The sequence below is a fragment of the Jaculus jaculus genome, chromosome 3, assembly GCF_020740685.1.
Source record: "Jaculus jaculus isolate mJacJac1 chromosome 3, mJacJac1.mat.Y.cur, whole genome shotgun sequence".
In the NCBI taxonomy this organism is placed as follows: domain Eukaryota; kingdom Metazoa; phylum Chordata; class Mammalia; order Rodentia; family Dipodidae; genus Jaculus; species Jaculus jaculus.
Genome location: NC_059104.1, coordinates 85,791,483 through 85,811,501, shown reverse-complemented (window position 1 = coordinate 85,811,501; position 20,019 = coordinate 85,791,483). Strand labels below are relative to the sequence as shown.

Below are 20,019 nucleotides of genomic sequence, written 5' to 3'. Positions count from 1 at the left end.
TAAGGCAGGAGGAAGACCATGTTGAAATGAATGTAGAGAGGGCAGATGCCAACAGTCCTGGGGGCTATGCCAAGCCAGAATGACACCAGGAGCAGGGTGTGGGCTTGGGGTGGATGCTTTTATTTCTGATTGGTTTCTGCTCTCAGGCTTAGGGGCTAAAAAGAAAGGTATCAGGAATTGTGAGATTTTTTTTGAGGTAGGGTTTCACTGTAGCTCAGGCTAACCTGGAATTCACTATGTAGTCTCTGGGTGGCCTCAAATTCTCTGCCTCCCCAGGGCTGGGATAAAGGCGTGAACCACCACGCCTGGCTGAGAGTTTGAAGCAATAGGAAGTATGCTTGAAGCAGAAAGTTTCTTGGAATGGAGAAGCTGTGAAGGTGAGGCAGAGGGGCTGGGGCTGAAGCCACACAAGGAGCAGGTATGTAGGAAGAAGCAAGTTGGTCGTGAGGGCTCCCACCATGGGTAAGAACCTCCAGTAAGGCTGCAGGAAAAAGGGCCAAAGCCAAAGATGACCTTCACGCCTGGGAGACAACTTGGGTTTCTTGGAGTTCCATTTGAAGCCCACTCCTGTGCTAGCACATGTGCTTGCCACTGATTGTCCATAGTGTCCTCCATGGGCGCATCTAGCTTCCCACTCATCCTTAGGCCATTACTTGCGTCCCATATTTGAGTGTTAAGAGTGTAGGGTACTTCCCCTGCAGAATATTGGTAAGAGAAAAGGCTAGAATGACCTGGCCAGTGTCCAATGTGGTCATGTTGTCTCAGCTGCACTGGCAAGAGATGGATGGGGTGGAGCCCGTCCACAGAGGAGAGGCAAACTGTAAGTCCTACTGCAACCACAACCAGCCCCAACAATGGCCTTCTCTGTCTGGGAAGATTGAAGTGAAGGAGGGCAAAGAGCCCTAGGTTCCCAAAACATACCTGTCCCTCTCCAGAAACAAAGAACAGAATGGTTGGAGGAATGGCCCTAACATTTATTCTCAGGTAGGGAGCTACGGGAGGAGGAGGTGCAGAAAAACTCTCCCTCTTGCGTACAGTCCAGTCTGCTGGAAACAGTATGATCATCTTCCCCATCACTCGAGAAGGTCTGGCTCATCCTCTTAGAGAGACCTATCCTCCAGTCCCCTCAGACACCCTGCCCCTCACCCTACCTCAGGAAATACTCTTCAGTGACTGCTCAACAAATTCTGACCAGAGAAATTCTCACACTCCTTATATTAGCTGATTGTGCTGTGGGGAGGAGGGGTGTACACAAAGCATGGGGGAGAGGGAAGGCCCTGGATTGCACTGCCTGGTGACAGGTGTATTGGGCAAGGTACTCCCTAGGTGTTGACGCTGTCCCTCCTCCCCTTTCTTGGCCCTGAGGACACCAGGCTCTGATGGGCCAGTCCCACCTCCAAGTTCAGATGCATCAAGTCCAAGATCAGAACTGCAAGAAATGGACACAAAACACCAAACAAATGGGGGTGGGCTTCCAGGCGGATAGGTGCTCCTTTGGCCAGGGTTAATTCTTCAGCTTCCAAAACATGGGCCTTGCCCAGTGGGGAAGCTGGAGTCTGTGGAACAGCTTGATGCTGGGCAGAACCCCCCTTCTTTTAGGGCTCTTAAGGAGCACAGGCACCCAGGATGGCTTACAGGGCAGCACGGGGAGACAGGAGAGTGGACGGCAGTTTCATGAGAGCAAAGTTATAGCTGCCACTAGTGCCTGTGGGGGGAGTAGGTGGTCGAGGGCCTCCAGGGAGGGGATGGGGACAGAAGTGTCCAGCTGTGAGCACTGCACTCAGCTGCTTCCTGTTTCCCACCTGCCCGCCTCTGGTACACCACAGCTGGGGACCAGATTTGTGCTTGATCAGAGCTTCGGAGGAAGGTGTTAGCAGAGGTGCTCAGAGGCCATGTTGGAGGTGGCCACTTCTAGGGTCCTCTCCAAAGTAGCTCTGATCCTTGGAGAATGAGAATATGCCCTGCCCTCTTCCCTGGCCTGCCCCCGCCACAGTGCAGGGCCCTCAGACGTGAGTCTGCATCCGCCGCTGCAGGGGTCGACTGGGGTCGGAGTTCTGGGAAGAGGACTGGGAGTGGTGGGAAGAGGAGGCGGAGGCCTTGCTGGCCTTGTCGAACTGCACGTAGCCATCCTGCTTGCCGCTGCTGCTGACGCTGCTGTCACACTGTGTGTCCAGGAAGGAGCTGCTGTCGCTGAGGGAGCCCCTCTGGAACTCCCGCTCACACAGCTCTATGGATGAGCTGCCCATGCCCAACACAAACCTCTGCCCATAGTCGTAGAGGCGGCTCTGGCCGCTCAGGGTGCTGTAGATGTTGGTGAAGGACATGCCTGTGGGCACACGCTGTTTGCCCGTAGGACGCAGATCTGGCTGACAGCTGGACAAGGAGATGGTTGGGGTCGAATGATGCTCTTTGAAGGTGTTGACACTGTAGTAGCCATTGGTGGGGTCCTGGGAGGGCAAGAGCAAGAGAGACTTCACCAGGGAGTTCTAATGGGATATGGCAGGAGTCCAAGCTGACCAGTCCTCCTACCTCACACAAGGCCAGAGAGGAGGAAGAGAACAACTGGAGAGGAGTGGAGGCCACATTCATGAACAGGATCTTGTAGGGTGGCAAGAGTGCCAGGGAGGGGCTTGCAAGGGTCCAAAGGATGGAGAGAAAGGTCAAGGTACTCCTGACCAGGGTAGGACAAAGTCATTTGAAAAACAAAAACAACCTTTAAATGTTTTTCTGTGGTTGTTAGAACATGAGTAATGAGAGCTGTAAAGATGGCTCAGGGGTTAAAGGTGCTTGCCTGCAAAGTCTTATGGCCTGGGTTTGATTCCCCAGTACCCATGTAAAGCCAGATACACAAAATGACACATGTGACTAGAGTTTGCAGTGGCAAGAGGCTCTGGTGTGCCCATATTCTCTTTTGGTCTGCTTTTTTCTATTTTTCCTCTCAAACAAATAAATACTTTTGTAATTTTTATTTTTTATGTTTATGAGAGAGACAGCAAAAGACAGGAAGAATTGGCATGCCAGGGCCTCTAGCTACTGCAGTCACGCTCCAAATGTATGTGCCATCTTGTGTGTCTGGCTTACTTGGGATCTGGAGAGTCAAACATGGGCCCTTAGGCTTTGCAGGCAAGTACCTTAACCACTAAGCAATCTCTCCAGTCCTCAAATAATAAATAAAAATATTTTTAAAAATAAAACAAACGGTGAATTTTATATCTGGTTGTTACAAGGCCAAAAGGAAGGAAAATTGTGTGAATTCAATTCAGTTTCTTGGTGTTGGGGTAAGGAGATTAGGTACTCTCAGAAGGGGGGTGTCCTTCTTAGATAGGTACTAGGCTGGCCTTGGGCCTTTGCTTCTGCCCTCTGTGGTTCTTCATATGCATTGAGACTAGGGTCCTTAACGCTGCAGTCCAGACCCAATGAGTACATCTTATAGCCTGTGGTTTGCCATACCTTTAGGTTCTGAAACTCCTTCTCCTCTTCTTTGAGGACCTCAAGCTGCTTCAGAACTGAGTCTTGTTGGAATTCACCTCGGTCCATCTACAACCCAAAACATTGCTACTCAGTGGAAAGAAAGTGGGCTCAACTCTACCTCCTCCAAGGAGAAGATTGCCATATATATCCCCACACTGCCTGAACTGAAAAAGGCATGTGAAAGAGTTAGGATGAGATTCATGATCTCTGCAGTTTCTGGAAGCCCCATCCCAAGACAGAGAGAAAAGAGAGACAGGAGGAAACACTGGCTTGTGTCCGAGAACTTCTGCTGGGCTAGGATGTCATTTCCAGGCATCTTGAGTATATGAAAGTTCTGGCCAGGCACCATGCTAAGTTAGGGGCCAGGAACACACAGATTAAGATACAGCTTTGTTCACTAGGGAGATGGACTTGGAGATGAATAATGACAGAGTATCAACCACTGGGCATAGGTTGGACTCTTTAGGACAGTCCATCAAGCAGGGCCAGGACTTAATGAAAGGCTTGAGAAGGAATCGCAAAGGAGATTCTGCCAGCATGGGGGCTATGGTTTGGGTCTAAAATACCCGCCCCTAGAACCATGTGCTGAAGGCTTGGTCTCCAGAATGTGGAGCTGTTGGGAGGCAGTATAGCCTTTAGGAGGTAAAGCCTAGTGGAAGGGTGTTAGGGCACTGTAGGTGTGCCCTTAGAAGGAGTCACTGGGATTCTGACCCCTCTTTTACCTTCTTCTTGCCTCCTGATCACCATAAGGTAAGCAGTCTGTCACATGTGTCTGCTATGACAGTCTGCCTTCACAGAGGTTCAAAAGCAATAGGGCCAAGTCCATGGACCAAAACCCCCAAAACCACAAGCCAAGAGAAACTTTTCTTGTTTAACATTTATTTATTTATTTTTAAATATTTTTGTTCATTTTTATTTATTTATTTGAGAGCGACAGAATGAGAAAGATGCAGAGAGAGAGAAAGAATGGGCATGCCAGGGCCTCCAGCCACTGCAAACGAATTCCAGATGTGTGTGCCCCTTGTGCATCTGGCTAACGTGGGTCCTGGGAAAACAAGCCTCGAACCGGGGTCCATAGGCTTCACAGGCAAGTGCTTAACTGCTAAGCCATCTCTCCAGCCCCTATTTATTTATTTTAAGGTAGGGTCTCACTCTGTAGCGCAGGCTGACATAAACTTGTAGCATCCTCTTGACTCAGCCTCCAGAGTGCTTGGATTACAAGTATGAACCACAATGCCTGGCTTCATTCCTCTTTTAAAGTTGATATTGTCAGCAACAGAAAGCTGATTCACACAATGAGTCTCATCTACTTTTTACAGCATTGATTCCAATGCACTGGAAGATTATCTTTCTTAACACATGTCAAAATGCCTGAGAGAGAGGATCTTGCTCTCTTTGAGTCCCCACCACACCAGCCCAAGGCCTTGCAAAGTCACTGACCAAAATGCTGTGGAATGGGATATATTAATTATTTTACTGGCTATAGCCCAGCACAGGCTTGATGGATGCATTAGGACAATTTCAGATGTTATGCTTATATGGAATGAATGAATGGATGGATGGATGGATGACTGACTGACTGAATGAGTGAATGGAGTGGCTCAGCACTCAGTCATTGAAAGATCAGCACAAAGCTCCCATAGCACAGGGTAGATGTGCAAAATAATCAGTATAACCACAGCAGTGCATCACCTGCAACACACAGACGCCTCCATGCATCCCTTCAGCTGTGAAACACTTTAGGCCAGGCTTCAATTGCTCTTCAAGCAGGATGTTTCTTCTTTCTTGCATTTCGTTTTCCTTGTCTTGGAGCCCCAAAGAACCAAAGTGCTTCCATCCTGCTACTCCCTCACTAATATTACTGCTTTCCCCCCTTTTCATTTTCCAGTAAATGTTATGGCTGCGTCTGGATTGTTGTTCTGTTTCCCCACCAGATTCAACTCCTAAGCCTAAGTGTAGGGTAAATGAAGGCCTCCCCAAGGGGAAGATAGCCACAGAGGCAAGTCCCTTTTTCTCTGCCCCAAAATTTGGGTGACACCCATGCCCTACTTCCTGAAGGTGAGGCATTATCTGAGGTGAAAGGAATTGGAAGGGAATTTAAGGGCCTGTTAGAGATGAAGGAAGCACAGGTACCATGACTCCTTCTCCGGTTTGGGCTGTGGTTTCCCTCCTTGTGAAGTTAAACACTCTGCCATTATGGTAGTAGGCCCCAGGAGACGTAGAAGAGCTAGAGTCAGGAACATGACCTCAACCCTTGCCATGCTCTGGGATGATGGGGAGACTTCCTGTCATTAGAACGGTAGAGTACGAAGGAGGCTTATGTTCACTGTTGTGGAGGAGCAGAAAGTCCTCCACCAGTGTATGGAGAAGGGAACACAGTGTACCAGGGCAAATTATTGGAGCTGACATTTGACATTTGAATTGATTATTATTTTTTTTTTCTGTGTAACCCTACCAGGCCTGGAACTCGATATGTAGACCAGACTGGCCTTAGACTTTCAGTGGGTCCTCCTACTTCTGCCTCCCTTATGCTGTGATTACAGGCATGAGCCATCACACTAGACTTTATTTGAGCTGATTTTTACTGGAGAATGTGAAATTCAAGGCAAGAGTCAACAAAAGTGCCCAAGCCTTCGAGGTAGAAAGGACTCCAAGGCAAGGAATCACCAGCTGTTTGTTTGTCTGGAAAGCCAGAGGCAAATGGCCAGAAGATGGAACTGGAAAGGTTGGCAGCTGTCTTGCAGTTAAGAGCCTGGTTACATACTGGGCAGCTGGACTTTATCTGGCTGACATGGGTGCCACAGAGGGACTTTTTTAAATTAATTTTTTTTAATTACTTTTTTTTTTTTAAATTTACTTGAGAGCGACAGACAAAGTGAGAAAGAGGCAGAGAGAGAGAGAGAGAGAGAGAGAGAGAGAGAATGGGCATGCCAGGGCTTCAGCCCTGCAAACGAACTCCAGATGCATGCGCCCCCTTGTGCATCTGGCTAACGTGGGTCCTGGGGAATTGAGCCTCGAACCGTGGTCCTTTGGCTTCACAGGCAAGTGCTTAACTGCTAAGCCATCTCTCCAGCCCCACAGAGGGACTTTTTAAGTAGGGCAGTTACAGGTTCAGATTTGTAATTTATTTTACTAATTTTGAGATAGTGACTCATGAAGTAGTCTAACCTGGCCCAAACTCACATAGATCCACCTGTCTCAGTCTCCTGGGATTACAGGGTACCACACTGCTCTCAAATTTATGTTTAAGAGGGCCCATTTTGTGGGTCCTGGACAATGGACTAAGAGAAGTGGCCAATGCTAAGAATTAAGTGGCTGCTGCAATGGTTCAGAGGTTCACTGGTTACCTGAGATAAAGGCATGACAGTGATGGGCTGGAGAGATGGCTTAGTGGTTAAGGTGCTTCCTGGCAAAGCCAAAGGCTTTAAAAAAAAAAATCAAAGGTTTGATTCCCCCGTTCCCATGTCAAGCAAGATGCACAAGGTGGCTCATGTGTCTGAAGTTTGTTTGCAGAGGCTGGAGGCCCTGGTATGCTCGCTTGCTTGCTTGCTATCTCTCTCTCTCTCAAATAAATGAAATATTTTAAATATATGCTTAAAACAATAAAAGAAGTGACACTGAGCTAGGTGTGGTGGTACACGCCTTGAATCCCAGGTAGAAGGAGCACTGTGAGTTCAAGGCCATCTTGGAACTACAGAGTGAGTTCCAGGTCATCCTGGGCTAAAGTGAGACCCTACCTTAAACAAACAAACAAAAGGAGTGACAGTGGAGGAGAGGAGGGACACATATTTGAGATACTTTTGGAAGTAGAATCGACAATCCCTAAAATCAGTGAGCTAGCGGAAGCAAAGTTCCCTTTAGCAAACATATGTCAGTTTCTTGCCAAGGAGGAATCTGTCAGCAGTTGCTCCCCACCTAGTGGGTGCTTTTAGAGCAACAGTGAATAGTGCACTCTCACTGAGCTTCTGTGGGCGACCCTTTGCATCCTAGAGCTCTGCACTGTAGATTCAATCAGCTATGGACCTTAAAATATTTCGGAGAAGAAATTGTCCCTATGTTGGACAGGTACAGATTTTTTTTCTCATCATTAATCCTTAAACATCAGTATAGCAACTCTTCACATAGCATTTACATTGTATTAGGTATTTTAACTAGTGATGATTTAAACTAGTATATGGGAGGATGCCATTTCATTTTACATAGAGACTTATACATCATCAATTTTGGTATTACTCAGGAGTCCTGGACCCAAATCCCTTACAGATGTCAAGGGCTAACTATATAATGCCCCATGGGCTACAAGGTCCTCAGGTGGCTACTTCTGTAAACTTGAACATGGCCCTGTATATTACAGCTTTCATACCCCTTTCATAGATGAGGTCACTGAGGCTCACAGAAGTCCATGTTTTTTTATTTCTTGCTATTTTGTCACTGTCCCAACATATTAGCACCACAGTATAGTATGCACTTGAAGTTTCTTATACAGTATAGTTGTCTAGTCTTCTGTTGAGACATCTGGGTAGATTCTGCTCCATGAAGGGGAATCAGGAAGAGGAGGCGTACGTAGGCTTGGTGTTGTTAGAGAAGGTTTGTGTTTGCTTCTGGTGGACATTCATTTCCCAGGGAGGAACCTGTGTATCTTGCAGACTATTTGATGTGGAGGTGGGGTAAGGGAGAAGAAGGTCCTGAGTATAATTTTTGATTACAGGTAGCCACACAGTGATTTAAGCCCGGCTCTCTCCCTACTCTGTGGCCAAGTTCTCAGAGGGCGGGGACTGCACTGTAGATGTGTCTGAGTCTCCCATATCACTAACCACAGCATAGCAGCCACACACAGGCTTATTGGCTGAGTGTGTACCTGGCCCACTGTGGGGCAGGAGGGCATCCTGATGCTCTGTCTCTCATGAGGATGGAGGGCATCAAGAAGCCTCTGGTCCCAGGATGGGGCAGGGCAAGAGCAGGATTCTTACCATCAGCTGCTTGATGGTGGGGTGCTCTTCAGCCTCCCGACCAGAAGCAGGCTCCTTGTGCACAATCTCCACTCGGATATCATTTTTAGCTGACACAACACCTTTTAGATCTGGTCATAAAATAGGAAAGTGTAGGCAACAAAATTCAGGTCTCATCTGAAGTTGTGAAATGTCAACTACCCCATAGCCCTCTGCTGAGGGGTCACCTCCCCCTTCCCCACCATGGTTTACCCTCCCCTCAGCCCCTGACCTCAGCAGCTTCATCAGTCCACCCATCCATAGAACCTCTGTAGAGATCTGCTATGGGTCAGGTGGACCTCAGAGGCTGGCCATACTACTGCATGGCTCCTTGTTACAGGCACTTCAACATCTCCTGAGGCTGGAAAGGCTGTCTTTATCCTTCTCTCCACCTTTTTTTTTTTTCTCCAAGGTAGGGTCTCGCTCTGGTCCTGGCTGACCTGGCATTAACTATGTAGTCCCAGGGTGGCCTCAAACTCATGGCCATCGTCCTACTTCTGCCGCCCGAGTGCTGAGATTAAAAGCGTGTGCCACCATGCCCAGCTCCTCCTCTCCACCTGGTTAAGCTAGGCTTTTTTCATCCTGAGGCCCTACTTCTTTCTAGAAGTTGTATCTGATCTCCTCTGCCAGGCTTTGAGCCCTCCATGCATAGATCCATAAATCTTAGTGTTCTAAAGGACCTTAAGGTCTTATGGCCCCCCCTCCCACCAGAGCACACATCTAGCTTCCTTGTTACTACTTCCATAATGGAAACTTTATATTCTATAGGAATAGCTTGTTAGAAAATCCTTGCTGAAATATGTTCCCCTACAATTTCCACTGAGAGGCAGCAAGGGAGATCCTGAGACCTGAGATCATGTTGTTGAAGTTGTTCTTAGGGGCTAAGGCTGCTTTACTGAGAGTGGAGAAAATGTCAGGGGAGCTACTGGCTTCCTTCTAGCACATGAAGGCTGCCTGGTGCTCAAGGGAGCTGACTTGTTTTGGTCAATCATTTTGCATACTCTGTTCCTAGAAGCTCAGAGCTGGAAGAGGTCAAAAAGCCATGTCAGCCAGTATATATACATAATATCACAGATGAGGAAAGTGATAGTTGGAATGGATGTGGCTTCCCTAGGGTCACGTGGTAGAAGAGGAGGGGCTAGAAAATTTCATCTCCTGTACATTCACTGTACTCTGTCATCCTACCTTTTCCTTGCACCTGCCAATCACATGTAATTCCAGGGCTGAGCCCAATACAAAAGCCCTAGCTACACATGCTTTCCTTAATTAAAAGTCTGCTTAGGACCATATGATTTTGTGTGCTCATATGCTTTTGTCCTCTATAGGGGTGACCTGAGTTTTAGGTTAAATTCACAGCCTTTGAAGAAAAAAGGTCAAACCATCTCTTTTCCCCAAGTCTCTATACACACACAACAAGAGCGTTATATGTTCAACCCAAACTGCCGGTGGTCTACCCTGCTGGATGGAAGCTAGTTGAGTCCAATTCAGCCTCAGTGGAGTGCCCACTTGGTGCCAGACACCCTCAAGACAAATAATGATACGTCAGACCCATCCCTGCCCCAGGAGCTCATAGCACTGTTAGGGCCCCTATTCATTATACACCTGCTTACTTGCTCTCCGGGGAAGTCTAAGCCTGGCCTTTTTCTCTGTCCCCCTCCCTGAGATCCCGGGTCTCCCTCCCGTACTTCTCTGGGAGCGGGCACAGCAGAAGGCCACAATGGTTGCCATTAGGACGAGGAAGGCCACACCAGCTCCTACGGCCACCCCAATGATGACGGCCATTGGCACAGACTCTGTGGAAGAAAAACAAACATGGCTGATGAGGGATGGGGGATAGCCTACTGCCCCCCTAGGATCCCACCCAGTCCTCTGGAGTACAGCCCCTGCCAAGCTGAGGCCAGACCACTGCCATGTGGGCCCTTCTTGGGAATGCTGCCTAGGGGGGTCCTGGGCAGGCACAGACAGAATCCAACAGGTATCAGTTCTGGCTGGGACTATGGAAATTAGATGGAAGACAATTGGTGGTGGAAAAGGGTATGAAGGACTGGGGGAAGGGGAAGATGCTGGAATAGACTGTAGAGTGTCAGGGGAGAGGAACACCAGAGATGGGGGGCAAGGCTGGTATAATTAAGCTCTCTTTAGCATTAAACAAAGGACCCAATCATAGTGTGGCTGTTGAGTCTAGAGTTTTCGATGGTCACTGCCCTTATTTGTCCAGTCCTTGCTTTACTTACTGCCCTTTCCCTGGTACATGGAAGATGCATGCAGACTACCAGTCCTTTAGGTCTTTGGGTCTGAGGCAGCTCCCCCTCAGGTGTTCTGGCAGTCAAAACTTGTGGCCCCTATGTAGCCTTGTCTCCAGAGCCAGTAGAGAGTGATCATAGCTCCCCCACCACCACCTTAGCTAAGGAGAAAGGTCCCTTTTATTTCATTGACCCCCTTGTCCCACTCCTTCCCTTTGGAGGCCACCCCTCTGAATATCCAGCACCTGTCCCAGCCAGAGGGGCTCAGAATTCTTTGCCCTGCTGTTTTTCTAGTCTGTCTCCTGCCCTTGCTGAGGAGGTTTGGATGGGAGGTGATGATGTGGGGAAGGGAGAATGTACTACCAGAAAGCCCTGGTTGCATACGAGTCCTGAGCACATGATTTTAGGCTCTAAGTAGGTCCATCAGGAATAGAATTACAAAATGTTGGGGCAGAGTGACCTTAGGGCCTACTGAATCCAAGACTCCCATTTTACAAAAAGACACACTTGGGTTTAGAGAAGTTCAATGAATCTACAGCCATACCACCCTAAATGCACTCTATCTTGTCTGATCTTGGAAGCTAAGCAGGGTCCGGTCTGGTGAATACATGGATGGGAGAAGTCAAATGAATTGGTAAAGGACATGTAGTTGCCACTGTGTATGATCCAGGGTAAATCTAGGTCTTCTTTTCCCTATGACTCTACTGCTTTTAGCACTCTGTTGCATGGCCTCTTCCAAATGTGACATGCTCTGTAAGACCCAGATTGCTGCCTGATTGAGTCCTGGCTCTAACACTTCTCCCAAGCAACCTTCTCTCTCTTATCTATAAAATGGCATAATAATAGTGTGATTAGAAATTTGTGGTGGAGATTAGATTAAATAGATTAGTTTAGAAGGAATGTGGAGAAAGGTCTTGACACAGAGCTAGGCACCCATCCCTGTCCAAAGGTTTGCTCCTGTTTGCATGTGAGAAGGAAGGACTGTAGCAAATAGCAAAAGAAATGCATTTTAAAACCCAAGCTTCTGCTCAGCGACATGAAAATAAGTTTGGGGCTGTTGTTCACCTATGATTATTCTTTTCTCTTTTTTTCTTTCCAGTGCTGGGGGTGAAAGGGCACCATTTACACTAAGCAAATTCTCTACCACTCTGGACCCTTGTTGTTTTCTATAGAGAAATAAAAACAACCTGAAGTCCTGGTCCCCAAGGTGCTGCTTGGAGAAGGTGTAGGGAGGAGGGAGGATGCCCACCCAACAAAGCTAGTGCCTTGCCACCCCAGGACCTGCACATTAATTCTTACTACATACCTATTGATGGCTGAGACCACTGTAGAGGTGACAGAAGTAGTGACCAGGAGGAGGAGGGAATGGCAAATATCAAATGATTGAAATAAGGGAGGTGTGGGAGTTGGCCTCAGAAATCAGAACTGAGGAGTTGACCAGGCTTTGATAAACATGCTTCTTGTTAAATTTTACTAGGAAAGGAAACCTGCTCTGGCAGCTCGTTGGTTCTGTGCTCTGTTCTTTTCTCTCCTTGGATTCCTAGTAAGTTTGCTAGGAAAAACCCAGAGGTGGTCTCAGCTCATCTTAGCCAAAGCATAATAGCAGCCTAATATCCCCAGGGCTCAACTTTTCATGACCTATATGTATAAAACCTGGAGAACTGTATCAGCAGTACTGAGTCCCTTCTGACTGGTATCCTGTGACTCCACATTTCTTTGAATGGGATGGGGGAGGATCCTGGTTGGAAAATATTCTCTGAGGAGGTGGGCAGTTACAGACTTTTGAGAAAGAGGCTGTGAAGGCAGGTGACCCCCAAGTAGGATCTCTCACCAGGTCCCAGCAAATCTCCTTTCTTGGCTTCCCAAGATGTAACCTAGGTCACCTTGTTTTTATTCAGAGCAGCTCTGTCTCCTGAGAAGGATTGCGGGACAGAGAGTTTTGCTTAGCCTCCTGTTCATCCATGGAAGGGGACTGGACACGAGGACTCTCAGCCACCAGGGGAGGAAGGAGTGGAGGAGCTCTAGAGGAGTGTGAACAGTCACACACAATGGGGACAGGAGGGAGGCAGTGCCCCTCAGCACCCAGACTGTAAGGGCGGCTAACTCTACTTCTGAGTGGACTACATGGGCCCCTGTGGGCTGGTTGTGCCTTGGATTTGTGTTTAGGGGGAGATGGATGTGGGCTGTCTGTGGAGCTCATTCATGGGAGTGATATGTGCCAGGCACCAATGCAGACAGAAAACTGGGACAGATGACCCTCAAGTCCTTGGCCAACCCTGTAGAATTTGATTGGCTATGTCCTGCTGCCTTCCTCTGGTTTTCTGCCTGCGGGTTCAGAGGGAACAATCGTCTAGACAGAGCAAATAACCCAAGGAGCCTGATGACCACTCTGCTGCAGGTCCCTTGTGGGGGCAGTAGCCTGGAGATGAGATGGTGTTTCCATGGGGGACATGGGGTGGCAGAGGATGTGGAGAGCCAGCAAGCATGGATGGAGCAGGTGCCAGGCTCCTGGGAAACAGTGGTGGAGCTGATGATGGTGCTGAAGAGCAGAGTCAGGGAGGGCTGGCAGTGGAGGGAGGCCAGGGAGAGGGCAGGAGCCAGGACATCTGTAGACAAGGCGTGGAAGGGATGGAGGAGCAAGAGCAAGGTCCTGGGGAAGAAGGAGCCCTGGGCTTTGGCACCAGGCAGGTGACTGTGGTCCCTGGATGCCAGCTGGCTAGGAGCCCCTGGCCTGCTGCTCTGACTGTACTCAGCACTTGACATGGGGGAGGGACAGATAACTTAGCAGCCTCCCTGCCCCCTTTTACATCCCCTCCCACACTAGCCAAGAATCCCTCCCACCATCCCGGGCAGTTCTCATCGGCTCCTTCCATACCTGCTTCCAGCCCGGCTCCAGACTTCATTTCCGAACCTGTTTGGAAATAAAGCAAGCGTCCATAGCCAGGGCCTGGCTGGCCAGGGTGAGGTGGGATGAGGGTTTGGCCACCTGGAGGGATGAGGGGACAGGGCTCTCTTCTCCATCATGTTTCTGGGACCACCTCATAAATCTAGGCTCTCCCATTTGAATTTGGGAGTTCATTCAGCCTGACTTGTCACTCCAGAAGGGGTGAGGACAGAGAGAGAAGTCAAGCCTGGGAAGGGGTTTTGTGGTGGATGGTAACATCAAAGGAGGGCACGAGGTGGAGGCACTGAGGGGAAGACAAGGATGGTCGGCAACAGGAGGCCAGGAGGGGTTGGATGATGTGTAGATGACGTTATGCAAAATATGTGCAAAGCGTATGCAAAGCAGCACCTATTAGGGAAGATGGGTTAGGTGACGCTGAGAGATTCGATCTGTAGGCGGGATCACCACCACTGCATAATCTACTGAGGCCCGAGGCCCAGGCCCCTGGAACCTCCAAGGCCAAGGGTAATATCTCTGGCCCATTTCAGGACCTGGCATGCTACTGGCTATGAGCTATGGGAGAGTCTTTAGATTAGCTGCTCACTTCTAGGGTCCTGTTACTGGTAGTCTGAGCCAGAGCAGTGACTGGGGCTGGTTTTTGGTTTCTTTCTTTCTTTCTTTCTCTTCTTTTCTTTCTTTCTTTCTTTTTTTTCTTTTCTTTCTTTTTTTTTTTTTGAGATGCAATCTTGCCACATTGTACAGGCTGATCTTGGACTTGTGGGGTCAAGTGATCATTCTCCCAGGCTACTGTACAGCTGAGAGTACAAGCGTGTATAGACACGCACTGCCGTGCCTGGCTGGGAGTGAATTCTGTCTGACCAGAAGCTGTAGCAGTGGGGTACATGAGGCCATCATGGAGTGAGCTTCCTCTCTAACCTGACTGCTCTCTGGTCGGTATCTCCCCTAGAACACAGTGGTCCAGATGTCTCTCCTGGAGGCTCCATGTGGCCTGGGCCCCACCCCACCCTCACACACTAGCAATCAGAGCAAGATAGGCAGTGCTGGCCCTCCGCTTTAGTTTGGACCCATCCCTGGGACCTGGGCTCTACATGCCTATGCTCCACCCAGGCACAACCCCCCAAGGGCACTTGGGCATCAGGTCAGGGGCCACGGGAGAGGGTGGAATTGGTGGAAGTGAGGGCCTTTGGCAGCTACTGAGTGCTTATCACAGCCATGAGCCCAGCTCCCTCTGGCACCCTCGTCTGAATGACTAGCCTCCAAGGCTGCCATTCTGAGTTTTTGTTTCCCTCTTACTCGCTGCTGGAGGCGAGTGTCCCTTTCTGTGGAAAGGAGCCAGAAGAGGCCATGCAACAGTAGGAAAGAACACTGCACCTTGTGCTGGGACCCACCTGCATGCCTCTGGTTCCCTGGGTGCCCTCACCTTGCTCCTTGAGCCGGATGATCTCCGTGTCCGAGCCAAAGCTGTTCCAGGCCGTGCAGTTGTAGATGGTCTGGAAGTCAGCCCGCACGATGTTGCTGATAGTCAGGGTGGAAATGACGCCCTCCTCGGTGCTGACTGTCTCCACTGTGTAGCGCCCTGACGTCCCTGACTCCAGTACGTTCTCCTTCCAGGACCAGGCCTGCCAAGTGTTAGGAGAGCCCATGTTAGGGCCTTGGTGTCACCTCCCTGCCCTGGATGCTAACACAAGCCAGATTCACATTCACAATCACTGCATGTGTACATACAGACCACCAGCATGTGTACACACAGGTACCCCACCCACAAAACACAGACTACAAATCTAAACACACACACATCACATGCATAAACACAACCTACACGAACATATATCCACACACATGGCACATGAATACCACACCACATACTGCCACGTGTACACACTGATTATGCACAACCATATACTACAAACATACCCACAATGTACATTCCAAAACACATGTAAACACTCATGACAACAAACATACCAACACATGTATGCATAAGTACATAAGCCCAATATGCTATACCACATACTAGGAGCATAAGCACACATGTGCAATACATTTCACATATGTGTGAATATATGCACAACATACATTGCAACATGGGCACAGGTATATACACAGACACCCCTTATCTACCACATTAATATACAAGTGTATATGGCACACACAAATGTATTCAGAGGTATGCATACATCACACCTCATCATACAATGCACATAGAATGTGTGCATACAAAAGCACAAGTAAACATCATTCCATATACTTGCTACACCACACATACGTCACATCACTTCACACGTACACTATACAAGCATGCATATAAGCAGAGACACATACCATGCCCCACACACTGCACACATGTACACTTCAAGCACATGTACACATACACCATAACATACTACAGTACATCAGCACAACACAGTATAAACACCATAATATGCACATACATCATGACATATGTGCACCACAAACACATAATGACATGTATACATGAACCATACATATCACACACATTGCATGTACACACACTACACTAACTCATGTGTATACATACACACTCACAGGTCACATGGAGACACTTTTTTTTGTAACAAGGGGCCCTATATGGATCTGCACTTGGAACATGTTCAGGCAAAAAGGGACACCTGGTGACAGCAGTCTGGTCCTCCATGTGACCACCATCCAGGCCTCCTTGCAGGTGCTCTATAGTACTGAGGTTTGTCCTCAGTGAGTCTGAAGTCAATGGCACATTGGCCAGGCTGGTTTTGTGGCTTAAGGGTATGCTTAGTCTTGCACATGTCATCTTCATTTGAGAGTCATTTTCACAACCTTCCGTGCATCAGCCATGCACACACCCTGGCCCTGTATGCATGGGACCATAGCAGTACCCAGAAGTACAAGCAAGAACTGGGCTCCCCTTATTCTGGGCAAGATGCATCCAGGCTGTGGGCTGAGCTGGGCATGGAGGGCTGTTTGGAGTCCCCTTGGCTTTGCTCAGCGATTGTACCAGCGCTCACACTGGAACCACACAAAGGTCTCCAGACACTGCCACACACTCCATGGAACATAGTGAGAACCCCTAAACTGGGGATAGATATCTACGAAGGGAACGGTGTTATAAAAGGGCACAGGACTAATTGAATGGAATCCTTTACAATGGCCAGGTGTTATGCTCATGATTATTATCATTATTATTGTGTGTATATGTGTGTGGGTACACATGAACATGTGTGTGTTCATGAGAGGACACAAGGTTATACTCCAGTGTCATTCCTCAGGTATAGCCTACTGTTTTTTAATTTCAGACAGAGTCTCTCACTGGCCTGGAAGTGGACAAGGAGGCTACACTGGTTGGCCTATAAGCCCCAGGGATCCTGCCATCTCTGCCTACCCAGTGCTGGGATTACAAATGTATACCACCATTCTTGGCTTTTATTTTTCATTTTTTTTGGTTTTTCAAGGTAGGGTCTCACTTTAGCCCTGGCTGACCTGAAACTCATTACTGTAGTCTCAGGGTGGCCTTGAACTCATGGCAATCTTTCTACCTCAGCTAAGTGCTGGGATTAAAGGCATGTGCCCCTACGCCTGCATGCTTGGCTTTTTAAATGTGGGTTCTGGTGATCACACTCAGGTCCTCATGCTTACAAGGCAAGCACTTTACAGACTGAGCTATCTCTTTAGCCCATGTGTTACATTTGTAATTTAAAAAATTAAAGAGTGAACAGGGAGGCATGGGTATTAGTTATATATGCAATCTTGTGTGAGTCTTTCAGATAGCAAGGTGAACCAGATGCCTGCAAGTATGTGTAGCAGCAATGATTGCTTGACAGTGTCTTAGTTCACTGAGCTCAGCTCCTATTGCACAGCCTGATGTCTCGGGCACATACAGGCTCTCATTTGTGCAATGCCCAGCCCAGGCATAGCCTCCCAGCACTGCTGCCCTATGGAGCTGGCACCTGGATGGTCTTCACACGGACTGTCCTGGGTGCTGGGGATTAACACCTTACCCTCAATAGTGCTATAAAATTCTCCCATTTTATTGTTTACACCCATATAGCCACCTGTATCAGGTGGATTAGGGGTGCATAACCCTCTGTTTAAAAAAATGAAAATGTCAGCCGGGCACGGGGGTGCATGCCTTTAATATTAGCACTCGGGAGGCAGAGGTAGGAGGATTTCCATGAGTTCGAGGCCATCCTGAGACTACATAGTGAATTCCAGGTCAGCCTGGGCTAGAGTGAGATCCTACCTCAAAAAAAAAAGTCAAAGTAGGGGAAGGACAGATTTTGGAGGGTACCTGAGCTACCCTGCAAGACTAAGGGGCTAGGGGAAGAAGAGTGATCAGTTCAGGGAATTATCTTGCTGGACAGCACAGAGCACCCCTGGACATCAAGGGCAGACTTGCTTTAGAAAGTGGACTTGCTTTAGAAAGAGGACTTGGAAGTCCTCTTTTTTTGTCAGTAGCAAACTGCACTTGGTTTATGATTTTACCAGACTGGCCTTGAGCCCAGGAAAGGGAAGGAAGTGTTTGTTCTTCCCCTCTGCTGCCCTAACTTGTCCCTCTGCTCCCAGGATGCAGAATTGGGTCAGAATCATTAACGCTGACACTTGGCGGCTGACGCACCCTAGGACACGCCTGTTCCGGGACAGAAGGCTGCCTGCTATTTTGTCTTCAGGATGTATTCGTGAGACACAGGCTGCTATCATTTTCCCCATGAAGGGGAGGAGGGTCCAAGGCATGCACCTACTGACCAAATGCCTGACTATTGGCAAAGGTATCCACTGGCTACTAGAATGGGGGCACCACCAGAACCCTTGCTGCCCACCCGCCCTCCCTGGAGCACTCACAATGCGGTCAGGTGGTGGCGTGCTCCGGATGAAGCACTTGATCTGGCCTTTCTCACCGTGGAGGGCATGCTGGGTCTGCGTGCTGGAGATGATGGGGGGCCCTGTTGGGGAGAGGATATCACGTTAGGACAGATCCCCCTCTTCGTTGGGTTCAGAGTGTATCCATTAATCCAAACAGCCAGAAAACATTTACAGAGGTGTAAGGCAGAGTGTGAGGAAGGGGACCCAAAGAAAAATTAGGTGTTCAGTCATAAACCTCTCAGGGATCATGAGCGAATGTTCCATGTCAGAATCCCCAGAAGACATAAATAATAGTAATAAACGGTGGTGAGCATTCATACCATAGGAGCGGCACAGATAAAGTGCTAACTGACTTCAGAGGAGAGAAAATAATTTTATCTGGCAGATGAGGAATGCTTTGCAAAGGAGATGGTGAGCCCGGGAAGAGAATGGGGGCAGGTGCCAGGGTGAAGGAAGACAGTACACAGAATGTCATCCCGCCTTGCCCATCTGTTGGAGCTCAAGCCATTTCTCAGATTTCCAGTAGAGGGTGAGCTTGCCTAAGAAACATCCAACAAACTTGGTATCCTCCACAAAGCCAAGTCGGGAGAAAAAGAATGGTGCTGTTCTTCCATCAAGGGCAGGACTCACCCTGTATAGGTAGAATGTGCCAGCCACGTTCATAGCCTTAATCCTGTATAGGTCTCCAGAGATCCCGTAGTTCATTATCTCTGTCTCCACACACATACCCAGGCAGCCCAGGTGAAACCACAGCTCAATATTACTGTCCATATCCTTTCCACAATTGACCTCAATATTGTCCTTTCTAGTCTGTGTGTTTGGGGTGGGGGGCATGGAGAGGTGTTTATGGGTGTCAGCTGCTCATTTGCCACATTGGACAGCCAAGAGATTCCACCGGGAATACAAGCGTGTCCCATAGTATATCCTTCCCAGTTTTGTTGCTGATCTAACCTAAGTTTTTCTTGTGTGACACCCAACCCATCAGGCAGTAAAGCAGAGAGGAGTAGCTAATTTAGCCACAAGCTCAGCTAACTTCCTGACTGGGGAGGATAGTTGAGAGGAGGGATAGAAACCTCGGTGGCCTCTCCCCCATCCCTGAGGTGACAGTTGGTACTTAGGTTGCGAACAGAGGAAAGGCAGCTAGAGAGCAGCAGATCTGGAGAACAAGCAGGTGAAATTATGCTCAGAACAAAACAAAAATTGCTGCAAACATAATTGCTGTTTATTAGCCACCTTAATTAAAACAGATTTGCATTTCTAAGAGTAGCTCTCAGCCAAGGGGAATAAAGGTATTGGGAGAGATGGCTTCTGAGTTTAGAATGCAAATGGCTCTACTGGTGCTCAGCACCTGGGAAGAACTCAAGGTAAGGGCCTGTCCTCAGATGGTGTTAGGGGTGATCACAGTCCTGTCTGCCCTATGAAGTCCTTCTGCTTTAAGCAGCCTGTGGTCCCAGGCCACAGGGCTCTGTATTCCAGGAGCCTGAATGGTGCTTTGCTTTGCTCTGGACTAAAGTGAGATGATGCCACAAAACATTTCCTGGGAACTAGGAATTCCCCT

At 48.6% G+C, this 20,019-nt stretch overlaps 1 protein-coding gene across 7 annotated transcripts in view; it reads right to left on the bottom strand.

Annotated features, from left to right (window-relative positions):
* Nucleotides 1-953: 953 nt before the first annotated feature.
* Nucleotides 954-20,019, bottom strand: part of Kirrel3 (kirre like nephrin family adhesion molecule 3) — a 615,828-nt gene continuing 596,762 nt past the window's right edge. For 2 of the 7 annotated variants that reach the window (XM_045145243.1, XM_045145245.1), the window contains exons 11-17: nt 18,441-18,541; nt 15,028-15,226; nt 13,578-13,613; nt 10,070-10,252; nt 8,442-8,551; nt 3,451-3,537; nt 954-2,447 (exon numbers count right to left, since the gene is read on the bottom strand). In XM_045145243.1, the coding sequence (XP_045001178.1) occupies nt 2,004-2,447; nt 3,451-3,537; nt 8,442-8,551; nt 10,070-10,252; nt 13,578-13,613; nt 15,028-15,226; nt 18,441-18,541 (1,160 nt within the window). In that variant the 3' untranslated portion in view covers nt 954-2,003. Of the gene's footprint in view, nt 2,448-3,450; nt 3,538-7,861; nt 8,119-8,441; nt 8,552-10,069; nt 10,253-13,577; nt 13,614-15,027; nt 15,227-18,440; nt 18,542-20,019 lie in introns of those variants that run through there. The other 5 variants (XM_004665474.2, XM_045145244.1, XM_045145246.1 and 2 more) reach the window with 5 other exon arrangements.